General features: G+C 46.5%; 1 protein-coding gene across 1 annotated transcript in view; it reads right to left on the reverse strand.

The window, feature by feature from the left end:
* Positions 1-17874, reverse strand: part of flt4 (fms related receptor tyrosine kinase 4) — a 374492-nt gene that overhangs the window by 42146 nt on the left and 314472 nt on the right. Inside the window, exons 11-13 of the mRNA XM_078231815.1 lie at positions 15277-15442; positions 6106-6247; positions 2053-2161 (exon numbers count right to left, since the gene is read on the reverse strand). Of these exons, the coding sequence (XP_078087941.1) occupies positions 2053-2161; positions 6106-6247; positions 15277-15442 (417 nt within the window). The remainder of the gene's footprint in view (positions 1-2052; positions 2162-6105; positions 6248-15276; positions 15443-17874) is intronic.

Raw genomic sequence — 17874 nt, forward strand, 5'->3', positions numbered from 1 at the left:
CAAACTTGGATAAAAGCAAATTATTGCGGATGCTGGAATCTGAAACCAAAAGAGAAAATGCTGGAAAATCTCAGCAGGTCTGGCAGCATCTGTGAGGAGAGAAAAGAGCTGATGTTTCAAGTCCAGATGACCCTTTGTCAAAGCTTTGACGAAGGATCATCTGGACTCGAAACGTCAGCTCTTTTCTCTCCTCACAGATGCTGCCAGACCCGTTGAGATTTTCCAGCATTTTCTCTTTTGGTTGGAAATAAATAAACTTACTTCGAAAATCCTGAATAAGAAAGTGGCTCCCTGGAAGTAAGGTCAGTAACCAATGGACAGATAGTTAGCAAAAAACCCAGTGAGGTCGATAAGGAGAATTTTCTTTTTATGGCAGGAAATTATGATGATCTGGAATGGGCTGCTGGACAGGACAATGGAAGCAGATTCAATGTGGGGGAAGTGGTGGGGCAGTGGTATTTTCACTGGATTAGTAATCCAGAGACCCAGGGTTCGAATCCGGGTTCAAATCCCACCATGGCAGATAGTGAAATTTGAATCCAATAAAAATCTGGTATTAAAAGTCTTGCGATGTCATCCTCTTCTGCCTCTCTGAAGATCTGAAAGCTACTACCCTTACCGGGTCTGGCCTACACAGCAATGTGGTTGACTCTCAAATGCCCTTGGAAACAGGTTGAGCAAACCACTCAGTTCAAGAGCAATCAGGGATGGAAAATAAATGCTGGCCCAGTTCCATTCTCCAATCACTCGGACTGCCTGGATCAGAGGCAGGGATACTAGCAACCAGACAAAGGCTCGGCCAACGTGCATACTTTACCCAATGGTTATCGGATAGCTGATTTTTGATTTGATTTATTATTGTCACACGTATTAGTATACAGTGAAAAGTATTGCCTCTTGCACGCTACACAGGCAAAGCATACTGTTCATAGAGAAGGAAAGCAGAGAGTGCAGAATGTAGTATTACAGTCATAGCTAGGGTGTAGAAAAGTGCAAGGTAGGTCCATTCAAAAATCTGATGGCAGCAGGGAAGGAGCTGTTCTTGAGTCGGTTGGTACGTGACCTTATCAAAAGCAGCAAGCCTGATTTGTTATCCTTTCTCTGTGGTCCCAGCGACACTGTGGCCAAAACAACCCAGATCAGCAAACTCAAATGGTCTCATTTTTTTTCCTTTTTCTAAATTTGTTCATTCCAGTGCTATTGGTGGGGTGGTCATGGTGAGCTGCCTGTTTGAACTGTCAGTGTGGTGAGGATGTAGCTGTTTTGGACACAGATGAGTGGTTTGCTAGGCCATTTCAAAGAGCAGTTACGAATCAGTCACATTGCGGTGAGGTCTGAAGTCACACGAAGGTCAGACGGTGTGAGGGTGGCAGATTTCCTTCCCTACAGGGCATTAATAAACCTGATGGATGTTTACAGCAAACTAATAGTTTCATGGTCACCATTATTACTAGATTTTCTTAATTCCAATATTGTTATTTCATTAACTAACTGAATTAAAATTACCAGCTCATGTGAACTTGTGTTTCTGGACCATTAGTCCTCAGCATTGCTAGTCCAGTAGCCAAGCCACCCTGTTACCATACCCACTCCAAATGCAACTCCACAAAATCTTGGTATAATTACAAAGAGAAGTTTATTTATTAGTGTCACAAGTAGGCTTACATTAACACTGCAATGAAGATACTGTGAAAATCCCTTGGTCCCCACACTCCTGTTCGGGTAACACTGAGGGAGAATTTAGCACGGCCAATGTACCCTAACCAGCACATCTTTCGGAGTGTGGGGGGAAACCGGAGCACCCGGAGGAAACCCATGCAGACATGGGGAGAATGTGCAAACTCCACTCAGACAGTGACCCAAGCTGGGAATCGAACCCGGGTCCCTGGTGCTGTGAGGCAGCAGTGTTAACCACCGTGCCACCGCAGTGACAAATCTGGGCCATTGGGTGGGGCTAGGGATGCTTGCTTGACCGTTCGCGACGTATCTGTGATTGGTCAGTATCCCCCGGTTAATTCATTCGATTTACATCGACAATGTTCTGTTACTCACTTGTCACGTAGAAATAGATGACCCGGTCATCGTGTCCGACCTTATTGAAAGCAGAACATTTGTACATAACGGAGATATTTGCTGCTAGAATCACCAGTTTGCTGACCGTCTACCAGAGGAGGAAGAGAAACCAGCAATTAGAATGGTGGGCGATAATCGAAAAACAAGTTAGGAAGTGTTGTGTCTGAGCATTAAACAGCAACAGAGAACAGGAGGAGGCCATTCAGCCCCTTGAGCCTGTCCTGGCATTCATTCAATGAGATCATGCCTGATCTGTGACCAAACTCCATATAACCAACTTTGTTCATATCCCTTAATAACTTTGGTTAATAAAAATGTAATCAAAACTCGGATTTAAAGCGCACAACTGAACTAGCCTTAACTGGCATCTGAAGTAGACAATTCCAAACTTCTACCACCCTTTGTGTAAGTGATGAAGAACTGCACTGTTGGAGAGACAGAACTGAGGGAGCGCTGCACTGTTCGAGGGACAGAACTGAGGGAGTGCTGCACTGTTGCATGGACAGAACTGAATGCTGCACTGTTGGAGGGACAGAACTGAGGGAGTGCTGCACTGTCGGAGAGACTGTATTGAGGGAGTGCTGCACGGTTGGAGGGACAGAGCTGAGAGAGCGCTGCACTGGTGGAGGGGCAATACTGAGGGAGTGCTGCACTGTCAGAGAGACTGTACTGAGGGAGTGCTGCACTTTTGCAGAAACAGTACTGAGGGAGTGCTATTCTTTTGGAGAAGCAGTACTGAGGGTGTGTTGCACTGTTGGAGGTGAATGGGAAATGCACTTCTAAAAGTGTTTTCTTTTGGATGACCTATCACCCAACTGGTGGCAAAAAAAGATCATTGTTCTGAAGATGAATTTCTGAAGAAATTCTCCCTATTGTCCTGGGCCAATAATTATTCTTCTACCAACATCATCAAGAAAAACATTACCTGGTCATTATTAAATTGCTGCTTGTGGGAGCTTGCTGTGCTTATTTACAACAGTACTTCATTGACTGTAAAATGTTTACGGTGTACTGACATTGTTAAAGGTGTAACAGAGATTCAAGCCTTTTGTTCCACCGTTTATCAACTTCAGCTCATTCCACACCCTGTGCTCACTGATCTAACATTGGCTCCTGGACTGACAACTCCTCAGTTTCAAAATTCTCCTGAACCCCATCCAAGGGACTTAAAAGAAGTGGCTTCTGAGATCGGTGATGCAATGGTTTAATTTTTACAAAATTCCCTATGTTCTGGAAAGAGTCCACCAGATTGGCAAATAGCAAATATAACTCCTCAATGCAGAGGAGGGATACAGAAAGCAGGAAGCTACAGGCCAGCTAGCCGAACATCTATCATAGAAAAAATTCTGGTGAGGAGGTTAGGGTGGGGCACTTGAAAATCTTAATCAGACAGAATCAGCATGGTTTTATAAAAGGGAAATTATGTTTGACTAATTAATTAGATTTCTTCAAGGAAGTAACGCTCAACATGGATAACGGGGAACCTGTAGATGAGGTGTCCTTGGCTTTTCAAAAGGCATTTGAAATGGTGCCACATCAACGGTTACTACACAAGACAAGAGCTCATGGTGTAGGGAGCGTGGAGCATCATGAATAGAGGATTGGTTAGTTTACAGGAAGCTTGAGTAGGGATAAATAGGTCATTCTTGTGTTGACAAACTGTAACTAGTGGAATGCCACAGGGATCAGTGTCAGAGCCTCAGCTATTTATGATCTATATCAATGACTTAGATGAAGAGACAAAGGGCGGAATTTTACCGGCACGTCGGCCCGAGGTTCGTACGATCCCGCCCGAGGCCAACGGAGAATGCCGTTCTCCGAGCCTCACCCGCCCCCGGAATCGGGGCGGGCATGCTGGTAAAATTCTGGCCAAAATGTCTGGTTGCTTCATTAGCTGCGAATGCATGGACAAGCGTGAAAGTTAGTTGTGAAGAGGTCATAAGGAGTCTGCAAAGGGATATATATATAAATATATATATATATATATATAGGCTAACTGAGTGGGAAGAAAATTGGCAGATGGGGTATATATAATGTGGGAAAATGTGAACTCGTCCACTCTGGCAGGAAGACTAGGAAAGCAGCATTTTAATTTAAATGGAGAGAGATTGCAGAACTCTGAGGTACAAAGGGTTCTGGTACATGAATCACAAAACGTTATTATGCAGGTACAGCAAATGATTAGGAATGAAATGAAATGTTATACTTTATTGCAAGGAGATTACAATATAAAAGTAGGGAAATTTTGCTACAGTTGTACTTGGTCTGGCCACATCTGGAGTTGGAGTGGACAGTCCTTAGGAAAGAATATAATTTCAGTCGAAGCAACTCAGAGAAGGTTCACTCGACTGATTCTTGGCACAAAGGGGTTATTTTATAAGGAAATGTTGGATAGACTGGGTCAGTATTTATTGGTAAGTAGAAAAATGAGAGTTCACCTAATTGAAATATATAAGATCTGGTGGGAGAGTCCAGATCTGGTGACATAGTTTAAAAATAAAGGGTGGGATTCTCCCGAAAAAAATTCTAAGTGCCGAATTCGCGTAAAAAATGGAGCAAATCCTGCTGTTATTTTCCAGCATGATTTTCAAAATGAATCTCCCACACTCTGCGCACTGCAGAGTGCCTCAGCGTGAATCTCATTAAAAACCCAGGGGCTGGAGAGGCCGGCAGTATTACTATGAGGAGAAGTTGGGGAAACTTGGTTTGTTCTCACTGGAACGACGGAGGTTGAGGGACGACCTGATAGAAGTCGACAAGGTTATGAGGGACATGGACAGAGTGGATAGCCAGAAGCTTTTTCCCAGGGTGGAAAAGTCAATTACTAGGGTGCGCAGGTTTAAGGTGCGAGGGGCAAGTTTTAAAGGAGATGTACGAGGCAGATTTTTTACACAAAGTGGAGTGGAACTTGTTGCCGGGGGAGGTAGTGGAAGCGGATACGGTAGTGACTTTTAAGGGGCGTCTTGACAAATACATGAATAGGATGGGAATGGAGGGATATGATCCCCGGAAGGGTAGGGGGTTTTAGTTAAGTCAGGCAGCATGGTCGGTGCAGGCTTGGAGGGCCGAAGGGCCTGTTCCTGTCCTGTAATTTTCTTTGTTCTTTGTTCTTTGTACGCTGAGCGGGCCACTGCGCGTGGACCAACCTGTCAGTGCTGAGATCAGCGCATGTGCAGTAACCCCGCGCAGCTGGCCTCCCCATCGCTGGCCAGCCCCGTGACCTTTGCATCATTGGCTGTGCGACCCCCTCCGCCCCCACCCCCCGATTGCTGGCCCCCCCCAGACGTGTCCGGGCCAGCCTTGACACCCCCCTCCCCCCACCCCGGGCCCGCATCGACCCTCCCTCCACCCCAAGGAGTCTCCCAGTTAAAATGTAGATGAGGAGACATTTATTTCTCTCAGAAGATCATTTTCTTTCCCAGAGAACAGTAGAGACAGGGTAATTGAATATTTTAAAGGCTGAATTAGATGGATTCTTTGATTGACAAGGGAGTCAATGGGTATAGAGATTGGAAACTAGAATTGAGGCCACAATCGGATCAGCTGTGATCTTATCAAACAGCAGATCAGGCTTGAGGGGCCAAATAGACTACTTCTGCTCCTAATTCGTATGTTTGTCCATGTTTTCAAATCCTTCTATACCCCTACCCATCCCTATCTCTGTCATCTCCTTCAGCTCAACACTCTCATTCTGCCCGTTTTCTCATCCTCAATTTTAATCGCTCCACCATTGGTGACAGTGCCTTTAGCTGCCCATGCCCTAAGCGTTGGAATTCCCTCCCTAATCCTCTCTGTCTCTCTATCTCTCCTTCCTCCTCTAAGACACTCTTTAAAAGCTGCCTCTTTGATCAAGTTTGTGGTCACTTGCCCTATTATCTGGTGATGTGACTCAGAAACAAATTATGTTTGTTAATGTTCCTGTGAAGTGCGATGGGATGTTCCATCACACTGGAGGCACAATATAAATACCAATTATTGTTGATTGGGTTCGAAAGAAAACTGTTAAGTGGGTGGTTGCAAATGGCAGGCTACCTTGTTCCTCCCCTCCAGAATCTCTGTGCTTGTTTCAATGCTCTCAATCCTGTTGACAGTGTTCCCTGTGGAGATGTCCATCCAGTTTCGGCACTCAGGGGTCCTGTCCCGAGGTCGACGCACCATAGTCGCTCGACGGCCCCTAAGGTTATGTGGGAAACAAGTATAAAGGTTAAAATAGAAGCTGGCCTGATAGAGGTCTTTGAAAGTCAGAATGGATTTGATAGAGTAGACATGGAGAAGACGTTTCCACTAATGGGGGAGATCAAAACTGAGGATCATAAATAAAGAGAATTCAGGAGAAACTTCGTTACCCAGAGAGTGATGAGAACGTGGGGGTTTTCTGCCTGTTGGAACATTCTCTTAACAAGGAGTAGTTGAAGTGATTAAAAGAGAGGCCTTTGAGGGGAAGCCAAATGTACACGAGGGAGAAAGGAGTGGAAGGCTATATTGAGATGAAGAGGGAGGCTCATGTGGAGCATAAGCCTGTGTGGATATACGACTTATAAACAAGTGTGAAGCAGATAGCAGAGTATCATAGAATCCCGACAGTGCAGAAGGAAGCCCTTCGGCCCATCGAGTCTGCACTGATCACAATCCCACCCAGGCCCTATTCCCATAACTCCACATATTTACTCTGCTAATCCCCTGACACTAGTGTCAATTTAGCATGGCCGATCAACCTAAGTATGTTTACAGTCTGTCTAAGGACCGAGTCTGGTGCCTAAAGTCAGAATAATATGTAGGCTAGACTGGGTAAGGATGGCAGATCTTCTTCCCTAAAGGACATGAACGAACCCAATGAGGTAGCTGCCACCCATGTTCCAACTGAATTACTAGTCTAGTGACATTGCCAGTTATGCTACCAGCTCCCCACAGCATGGCGGAGGGGAGATTTAATTGAAGTGGACTCAATTATGAGGGACCGATATAAAGTGGATAGGAAGGATCTATTTCCATTAGCAGAGAGGTTATTAATCAAGGGCCATAAGTTTAAAGTTACTGGTAGGGGGATTGGAGGGGAGTTGAGGAGATAGTTTCACCCAGAGGTTTTGTGGAGATCTGGAACTCACTGCCGGAATGGGTGACAGACTCAGAAACCTTCCTTGCATTTAAAAAAACACTTGGGTATGCACTTGTAGGAGTTGTAACCTAAGCAGCTACGGAACAAGGGCTGCAAAGTGGGATTAAGCAGGAGAGCTCTTTTTCAGCCGTCACAGGCCTGAGGGGCTGAATGACTTCTTTCCGCTTTAAACTTTCTGTATTTCTGTGTGCAGTCTATCTGCACAGCCTGCCTTGTTTTGTTCTGTCTGGTGGGAAGGATACTTCAGGACATGATTGAGACGCAATCAATGTAATGAGGAGCTCAGTCTTGTCCTGGGGGCACGCACAGAAGGAACTGACAGGCAGCTACAGAAAAACAGGAAGAAGACTGAGAGTTGGGATTACTGCAGCATCCTCTCAGCTTGAAACAAACAGCAATGTATTGGCAGAAAAGACAGCGTGAAGAATTCATCGCTGTGTCTGTTTCCTGACCAAATTGGCGTTTGACAAAGTGTCTTAGTTATTTAAAGGTGCACTGTCACTTTATTCAAATAAATCAAAAGGCCCCTTCTTAAATACTCTGAAGCATACCTCAGCAATAAAATTCAGTCTAATTGTTCGAATTTTCTTGCTAGTTATTAAATGTTTCAGGTTCTTGGTCGTATTTATCCTTAGATTGCATGCAATCCCAGATGTTAACATCCTTTTGGGGTGCCGCAGATGAGATCAATTATTGTGGCTTCACTTGGAGCCTTGAGTTTGTAATCCAGGTCACCAGACGTGTTGCAATGTTGGAGGGTCAGTAACTGTTGTAGCACTGCACTGCCAGAGGGTCAGTACGGAGGGAGTGCTGCACTGTCAGAGGGTCAGTACGGAGGGAGTGCTGCACTGTCAGAGGGTCAGTGCTGAGGGAGTGCTGCACTGTCAGAAGGGCAGTACTGAAGGAGTGCTGCACTGCCAGAGGGTCAGTACTGAGGGAGTGCTGCACTGTCAGAGGGTCAGTACTGAGGGAGTGCTGCACTGCCAGAGGGTCAGTACTGAGGGAGTGCTGCACTGTCAGAGGGGCAGTACTGAGGGAGTGCTGCACTGTCAGAGGGTCAGTACTGAGGGAGTGCTGCACTGTCAGAGGGTCAGTACTGAGGGAGTGCTGCACTGTCAGAAGGGCAGTACTGAGGGAGAGCTGCACTGTCAGAGGGGCAGTACTGAGGGAGTGCTGCACTGTCAGAGGGGCAGTACTGAGGGAATGCTGCGCTGTCACAGGGTCAGTACTGAGGGAGTGCTGCACTGTCAGAGGGGCAGTAACTGTTGTAGTTCTGCAGTGTCAGAGGGTCAGTACTGAGGGAGTGCTGCACTGTCAGAGGGTCAGTACTGAGGGAGTGCTGCATTGTCAGAGGGGCAGTACTGAGGGAATGCTGCATTGTCAGAGGGTCAGTACTGAGGGAGTGCTGCACTGTCACAGGGGCAGTACTGAGGGAGTGCTGCATTGCCAGAGGGGCAGTACTGAGGGAGTGCTGCATTGTCAGAGGGGCAGTACTGAGGGCGTGCTGCACTGTCAAAGGGTCAGTACTGAGGGAGTGCTGCACTGTCACAGGGGCAGTACTGAGGGAGTGCTGCACTGTCAGAGGGTCAGTTCTGAGGGAGTGCCGCACTGTCAGAGGGTCAGTTCTGAGGGAGTGCCGCACTGTCAGAGGGTCAGTACTGAGGGAGTGCTGCACTGTCAGAGGGTCAGTACTGAGGGAGTGCCACACTGTCAGAGGGGCAGTACTGAGGGAGTGCTGCAGTGTCAGAAGGGCAGTACTCAGGGAGTGCTGCACTGTCAAAACGGCAATACTGAGGGAGTGCTGCACTGTCAGAGGGTCAGTACTGAGGGAGTGCTGCACTGTCAGAGGGCCAGTACTGAGGGAGTGTTGCACTGTCAGAGGGGCAATACTCAGGGAGTGCTGCACTGTCAAAACGGCAATACTGAGGGAGTGCTGCACTGTCAGAGGGTCAGTACTGAGGGAGCATTGCACTGTCAGAGGGACAGTACTGAGGGAGTGCTGCACTGTCAGAGGAACAGTACTGAGGGAGTGCCACACTCCAAAGATGTGCGGGTTAAGTTGATTGGCCAGGTTAAAAATTTCCCCTTAGAGTCCTAAGATGTGTAGGGTAGAGGGATTAGCGGGTAAATATGTGGAGGTAGGGCCTGGGTGGGATTGTGGTCGGTGCAGACTCGATGGGCCGAATGGCCTCCTTCTGCACTGGAGGGTTTCTATGATTTCTATGATTTCTATGATTTCTGTCAGAGGGACAGTACTGAGGGAGTGCTGCACTGTCAGAGGGACAGTACTGAGGGAGTGCTGCACTGTCAGAGGGACAGTACTGAGGGAGTGCTGCACTGTCAGAGGGACAGTACTGAGGGAGTGCTGCACTGTCAGAGGGACAGTACTGAGGGAGTGCTGCACTGTCAGAGGGACAGTACTGAGGCAGTGCTGCACTGTCAGAGGGACAGTACTGAGGGAGTGCTGCACTGTCAGAGGGACAGTACTGAGGGTGTGCTGCACTGTCAGAGGGACAGTACTGAGGGAGTGCCACACTGTCAGAGGGACAGTACTGAGGGAGTGCTGCACTGTCAGAGGGACAGTACTGAGGGAGTGCTGCATGTCAGAGTGGCAATATTGAGGGAGTGAGTCATAGAGTCATAGACGTTTACAGCATGGAAATAGGCCCTTCGGCCCAACTTGTCCATGACGCCCTTTTTTTAAAACCCCTAAGCTAATCCCAATTGCCCGCATTTGGTCCATATTCCTCTATACCCATCTTACCCATGTAACTGTCTAAATGCTTTTCAAAAGACAAAATTGTACCCACCTCTACTACTACCTCTGGCAGCTTGTTCCAGACACTCACCACCCTCTGTGTGAAAAAATTGCCCCTCTGGGCTCTTTTGCATCTCTCCCCTCTCACCTTAAACCTATGCCCTCTAGTTTTAGACTCCCCGACCTTTGGGGAAGAGATATTGGCTATCTGGCTGATCTATGCCCCTCATTATTTTATGGACCTCTATAAGATCACCCTTCAGCCTCCTACGCTCCAGAGAAAAAAGTCCCAGTCTATCCAGCCTCTCATTATAACTCAAACCATCAAGTCCCGGTAGCATCCTAGTAAGTCTTTTCTGCACTCTTTCTAGTTTAATAATATTCTTTCTACAATAAGGTGACCAGAACTGGACACAGTATTCCAAGTGTGGCCTTACCAATGTCTTGTACAACTTCAACAAGACGTCCCAACTCCTGTATTCAATGTTCTGTCCAATGGAACAAAGCATGCTGAATGCCTTCTTCACCACTCTGTCCACCTGTGAATTCACTTTCAAGGAGCTATGAACATGTACCCCTAGATCTCTTTGTTCTGTAACTCTCCCCAACGCCCTACCATTAACTTAGTAAGTCCCGCCCTGGTTCAATCCACCAAAATGAATCACGTCGCATTTATCCAAATTAAACTCCATCTGCCATTCATCAGCCCACTGGCCCAATTGATCAAGATCTAGTTGTGATCCGAGATAACCTTCTTCACTGTCCATTATGCCACCAATCTTGGTGTCATCTACAAATTTACTAACCATGCCTACTATATTCTCATCCAAATCATTAATATAAATGACAAACAACAGTGGACCCAGCACCGATCCCTGAGGCACACCGCTGGTCACAGGCCTCCAGTTTGAAAAACAACCCTCTACAACCACCCTTTGGCTTCTGTCATCAAGCCAATTTTGTAACCATTTAGCTACCTCACCCTGGATCCCGTGAGGTTTAACCTTATGCAACAATCTACCATGCGGTATCTTGTCAAAGGCCTTGTAAAGTCCATGTAGACAATATCAACTGCACTGCCCTCTTCTTGGTTACCCCTTCAAAAAACTCAATCAAATTTGTGAGACATGATTTTCCACTCACAAAGCCATGCTGACTATCCCTAATCAGTCCTCGTGTCTCTAAATGCCTGTAGATCCTGTCTCTCAAAATATCTTCCAACAACTTACCCACCACAGATGTGAGGCTCACCAGCCTGTAGTTCCCAGGCTTTTCCCTGCAGCCATTTTTAAATAAAGGCACAAAATTTGCCATCCTCCAATCTTCAGGCACCTCACCTTTGACTAACTATGATTCAAATATCTCTGCTAGGGGAACCGCAATTTCCTCCCTAGCCTCCCACAATGTCCTGGGATACATTTCATCAGGTCCCAGGGATTTATCTACCTTGATGCGCTTTAAAACTTCCAGCACCTCTTTCTCTGTAATATGTACACTCCTCACGACATCACTATTTATTTACACAAGTTCCCTAACATCCATGCTTTTCTCAACAGTGAATACTGATGAGAAATATTCATTTAGGATCTCACCCATCTCTTGTGGATCCGCACATAGATGACCTTGTTGATCCTTAAGAGGCCCTACTCTCTCTCTAGTTACTCTTTTGGCCTTTATGTATTGTAGAAGCTCTTTGGATTCTCCTTTGTCTTATCTGCCAAAACAATCTCGTGTCCCCTTTTTGCCCTCCTGATTTCTCTCTTAACTCTACTCCTACACCCCCTATACTCTTCAAGGGATTCACTTGATCCCAGCTGCCTATGCATGTCATGTGCCTCCTTCTTCTTCTTGCCTCAATATCCTGAGTCATCCAGAGTTCCCTACTTCTACCAGCCTTGCCCTTCACGCTAAGAGGAATGTGCTTATCCTGAACCCTGGTTAACACACTTTTGAAAGCCTGCCACTTACCAGACGTCCCTGTGCCTTCCCACAGACCCCCCAATTAGCTTTTGAAAGTTCCTGCCTGATACCATCAAAATTGGCCTTGCCCCAAATTAGAACTTTGACTTTTGGGCCAGACTTATCATTCTCCATAGCTATCTGAAAACTAATAGAATTAGTTCAAAGTGATCCTTCTCTAACACTTCCGTCACCTGCCTTTCTTTATTTCCCAAGAGGAGGTCAAGGTTTGTCCCCTCTCTACACTGCTACATTGCTACACTATTAGAGGGGCAGTACTGAGGGAGTGCTGCACTGTCAGAGGGTCAGTACTGAGGGAGCACTACACTGTCAGAGGGGCACTGCTGAGGGAGTGCTATATTGTCAGAGGGGCAGTACTGAGGGAGTGCTGCACTGTCAGAGCGGCAGTACTGAGGGAGTGCTATATTGTCAGAGGGGCAGTACTGAGGGAGTGCTGCACTGTCAGAGGGTCAGTACTGAGGGAGTGCTGCACTGTCAGAGGGTCTGTACTGAGGGAGTGCTGCACTGTCAGAGGGTCAGTACTGAAGGAGCACTACACTGTCAGAGGGGCACTACTGAGGGAGTGCTATATTGTCAGAGGGGCAGCACTGAGGGAGTGCTATATTGTCAGAGGGGCAGTACTGAGGGAGCACTGCACTGTCAGAGGGTCAGTACTGAGGGAGTGCTGCACTGTCAGAGGATCAGTACTGAGGGAATACTATATTGTCAAAGGGGCAGTACTGAGGGAGTGCTGCACTGTCAGAGGGTCAGTACTGAGGGAGTGCTATATTGTCAGAGGGTCAGTACTGAGAGAATGCTATATTGTCAGAGGGTCAGTACTGTGGGAGTGCTATATTGTCAGAGAGGGAGTACTTTGCAATATTTCTGGCCAGGTTCCTTTCAAGGTGTTGAGGGGAAAGTGGTGTTTATCACAAAAAGAAGAAACCAGAATTCTTGTAGGTGGAAGAGGTAGAGCTTGAGATCAGAAGACACAAGTGAATCAAACAATTCCCACAATAAGATGTAACTTCTCACGATGAGTTAGTTAAATAAACACCCCAAACAACAACAACAACTAATATTTATGTGGTACCAAACCACTTCACGGGAGTCAATGGATTTGGGGTTGGTACAATGGATATCTTTCCTAATTACTTCATTCGCTGTAAACTGAGATGATGAAAGGTGCTGTATAAGATCTAACGTTTATTTTCCTGGGCGGTATCTGGGCAGGTTCTACAAGCAACCATTCCTGCACATGTCACATGTAATCTGCTTCTCACATCTGACCACCAGCTTCATTCTTGCAGCCTTGGACTGTTTAGTGTTAAGGGCACCGATATAGATCCACATTACTGTCACTAACACACAAACATAATAGTAGCAGGTATAGGCCAGAGGGTCATACAGCCTGCTCCACCATTCAAATAGATCATTTCCTTATTAATACTAGTAAGGAAAAAATAATGGGGCTAAAAGCCAACAAATCCCTTGCACCTGATGGCCTACACCCCAGGGTTTTAACAAGGAGGCTGCAAAAACATTGGAAGCATTGGTTTTAATATTCCAGGAGTCCCTCGATTCAAGCATGCTCCCTCTGGACTGGAAGGTAGCAAATGTAACCCCACTATTCAAGAAAGGAAGCTACAGGAATAATCGGTGCTTTGGTGGATGCAGACAGGAAAACTGTTCAACTAGGGTGGCACAGTGGCACAGTAGTTAGCACTGCTGCCTCACAGCGCCAGGGACCCGGGTTCGATGCCCGGCTCACCGTCTGTGTGGAGTATGCACATTCTCCCCGTGTCTGCGTGGGTTTCCTCCGGGTGCTCCGGTTTCTTCCCACAGTCCAAAGATGTGCGGGTTAGGTTAATTGGCCATGCTAAAGTGCCCCTTCGTGTCAGGAGGACTAGCAGGGTCTGGGTGGGATTGTGGTCGGTGCAGACTTGATGGGCCGAATGGCCTCCTTCTGCACTGTCGCGATTCTATGATTCTAAGCCACTTTCAATCCAAAACCAAAGTCATTCCAACTTCAGTCATTGAGCTCCAGTTATGCAGATGAAGTTTGTGTCTGCGCCCACTCAGAAACTGAACCCCAGGTCATTATCAATTCCTTCTTTGAAGCATCTTAGAACATGGACCTTTCACTAAACCCTCAGAAAATGAAGATCGTCTTCCAACCAGCTCTCAAAGCACAACAACAACACCTCCACAACCACCAGTTAAGATCAAAGGTGAGATCCTGGAAAATGTGAACCATTTTCCATATCTTGGGAGCTGCCTCCCAACGAAGGCGAAAGCAGACAATAAAATTGCTCATCGTATCTGACTGAGGACATGAGTATTTGTGGACCAGAATCTCAAACCCAAGACTAAATTCACAGTTTACTGGGCAGCAGTGATCCCCGTGCTCCTAAATGCTTCAGAGACTTAGAACAAGTTACAGCAGTCACCTCAAAGCACTGGGGAAATCTCACCAACAGTGCCTTTGCAAGATCCTCCAACTGTGGAGTCATGAAAGGTGATCCAATAGCAGCTCCCTTCCCAAGACAATAGGTCCAACACTGAGGCGATAATCACTCAAAGTCCAGTTCTGCTGGACGGGACATGTTGCTCGTCTGCTTGAAACTGTTCGTGAAGACTCTCAGGAGGACAGCGGAGACGCTTTTGGGATGTCCTCAGAGAATCTGTGAAGAGGTCAAATATCCCTGCTGACTAACAGGAGCCTTGGCTTGTGATCAGCCAAGAAAGAAAAGGTTTATTCGGGAAGGCACCGGACACATTAAGAGACTTCATCGGGAACTTGCACAAGTGAAGTTGAGGCACGGGGAGAGCACCCAAACCTTACAATAACAAATCTACCCAATTTACCAAGTGCCACCTGCCCTGCATGTGGCAGAGCCTGCCAACTAGAACCCATCAGACCAGAGTGGAAGCTGAGGGACTGCCTAAGGCGAAGGATGCACTGGTTTTGATCTTTCAGATCACTTGGATTCTAGAATGTTCCACGTGGTTTGGAACAAATGTCACCCTGCTGTTCAAGCGAGAAGTGGGAGAGAAAAGAGGAAAGTCTGTGTCAGGTTGCCTGACGTCAGTAGCTGGGAAAATGCTAGAATCTATTACAGTCACCAGGCACTGGGAAAACCTCAGGGTGGGATTCTCCGGCCGCCCAATGGCCTTTACTCACGGTGGGAGGCAGCTGGCCATTGGCCAGGAGCTGGATCTTCAACTCCCTCACAATGAGAGCTATCATATCATATGCCTACATGACAGAAAACTTGGACAAATTGATAGGTGTAAGCTACTGCAAGAGCTGGCAACAAGGCCAGAGTTTGACTGTATTCATTTTGATCTGTGATTCATGTTTACTCACAGGCTTCGATAGGACTTTAAACCACAGGGTCCCCATGGCCTCCAGTGCCACTGTATTTTCGCAGGAGCCGGGACCCCGTAAACGGTGCAGGTCAGAGTCTGGCGACTTCCACGTGGGTAGATGTTGGTCGGGGAAGCCACTTCCTTCTCGTGAATCTGAGGTGGAACTGTTGGAGGTAAAGAAAAAAGCAGGTGATTGGTTGGACAGAGTCGGTGAGATGGTCGCTCAAATGATCACTAACTAATATTGAACCTGGGCGATATAGAAACCCTTCAATGTAGAAATTCTCTCTCTATATAAATCCTCCTTCCAGTATGGAAATCCCCCCCCCTTCTATATAACCCCCCCTCTCTCATTATAGTAATCTCCCCTCATGCATAAACCGTCTCTCTGTACAGAAATCCCCCCGATATAGAAACTTCCCCTCTGCAATACAGCTTTTTATCATTCCAGTGAAATTATGAAAAAGATTTTGTAAATATTGCTCATGCACTTCGACCTTAGTATCTTCATATGAACCCCAGTGTCTTTATATCTATCCCAGTGTCTTCACGTCCATCCCAGCAACTTCACATGAACCTCAGTGTCTTCACATGAATCCCAGTATCTTCATGTCTATCTCATTTCTTCACATGAACCATCTTGTCTTTATGTAAACCCCAGTGTCCTCAGGTCAATCCCAGTATCTTCATGTCTCCCCATGTCTCACATGAACCCCAGTGTCTTCATATCTACTCCAATCTTCATCAGTTAAACTGCTTGGAATTATGTAATGATGGAGAATCAAAGTAATTGAGGTAGATCACATCAATAAACCTGGAATATTACTAAAAGAAGGATATTCTTGCTTTGGAAGCAGTTTGGAGAAGGTTCACAAAGCTGATTCCTGGGATGAAGGGATTGTCTTATGAGGAAAGGTGATCAGTTTGGGCCTATCCTCACTGACCTTTAGTAGAATAAGAGATGATCATATTTAAGCACATAAAGTTCTGAGAGGACTCGACGGGAGAGTGTTTCTTCTCATAGGGGAATCTAGAAATAGGGGATACAGTTTAAAGGTAAATGTTTTCCTTAAGACAGAGATGAGGAGAAATTTCTTCTCTCAGAGGGTCATTGCTTTTGGAATTCTCTTCTTCAGAACAGTGAAAACTGAGTGATTGAATATATTCAAGGCTGAGTTTGACAGATCTTTGATTGACAAGGGAGTCAAGGGTAATTGTTAAGGCCAAAATCAGATTTGCCATCATCTTATTGAATGGCAGAACAGACTCAATGGACTGAATGGCCTATTTCTGCTTCTAAAGATCTTCTGGACTCTTATCCATGTGCACCCTGTCCTATTATTGACTCAAACCACCCATTTAATCCCTATCAAAGCCCATGTACAGTCGACCCTATCATGGTCTTGACACACCCATTGAATCTCCTCCCACAGCCCTAGTACACTGTACCCTATTCAGGACTCTACCCACTCATTTAATCTCTTTCCACAGTCCCTGTACACTCTACCCTATCATGAGGTTATATTTATCCTAATTCGGTATTGGCAAACTAATAGGATTGGTTGGCTACAATCATGGGATTGGGAGCATTCGTTTAAAATTAGCCCCTGGGTCTTTTTCCCCTGAGCTGTGCATGTGCAACTTTGGGTTAACGATGTGGATCCTTATTGGTTAAGCTCTACGGGTGAAGATTTGGCAATAGTTTAATTTGGAGACTTTTGAGTGAGGTGTCAGGCACCTTGTTGAGGAAAGTCACACCGTAACTCTGAGTGCTATCTTGAGGCATTTGCTTCGAAGGTTTGAGGGCTTCATGAATGGATTTGCTGTTCCTGTCTCATCTTTGGGATTTGAGTTTGGAAGAAGCCAGGACAATCATAGCTTCAAACTTAATATTGAAGCTTTAGTGTATCTCCTGTTCACTCAGCACTGCCCAATTTTGTGAGGCCGTGTAGGTTTCAAAATTAATTCTTCAATTAGTCAGTTTCCACCGCCCCCCTCCCCAGCCCCACCCAAATGTGGCACTTACACTCCCATCCACTCCCTCAGTATAGCGTTAATACATCCTCATCCCGCCCCCCCCCCCCCCCCCCCCACCTCCCCAATATGACAGGGACCACATTCCCAGTGTGACAGGGATAGCCTAGCAGTGTGACAAGCAATTCCCCCAGTGTGACATTAACCCCCACTCCCCTCACCCCACTGTGACACTGACCCTTTCCCCCCCACCCCGCCTCTACCAATGAGAAATACAGTAAGGCTCCATGTTTGCAGCACTGAATGAACTATCTAAACGAGTTTAAATGTTTTACTGTGGCTCAATGAATTGGGAAGAGAAAGAGTCAATACAGATCAGGGTTATTACTAGCGGAGAGTGTGGTTACCAGTGAGGATCATAGAACCATATAATCCCCTACAGTGCAGAAGAGGCCATTCGGCCCATTGAGTATGCACCGACTTTCTGACATAGTACCAGGCCCTCTCCTGCGCCCTATCCCTGTAATCCCACACATTTCTAATCCATGGCTAATCCATCTTTGGACACTAAGGGGCAATTTAGCCTGGCCAATTCACCTAACCTGCACATCTTTGGACTATG

Source organism: Mustelus asterias, chromosome 16 (genome assembly GCF_964213995.1).
Source record: "Mustelus asterias chromosome 16, sMusAst1.hap1.1, whole genome shotgun sequence".
NCBI classification, from domain to species: Eukaryota; Metazoa; Chordata; class Chondrichthyes; order Carcharhiniformes; family Triakidae; genus Mustelus; species Mustelus asterias.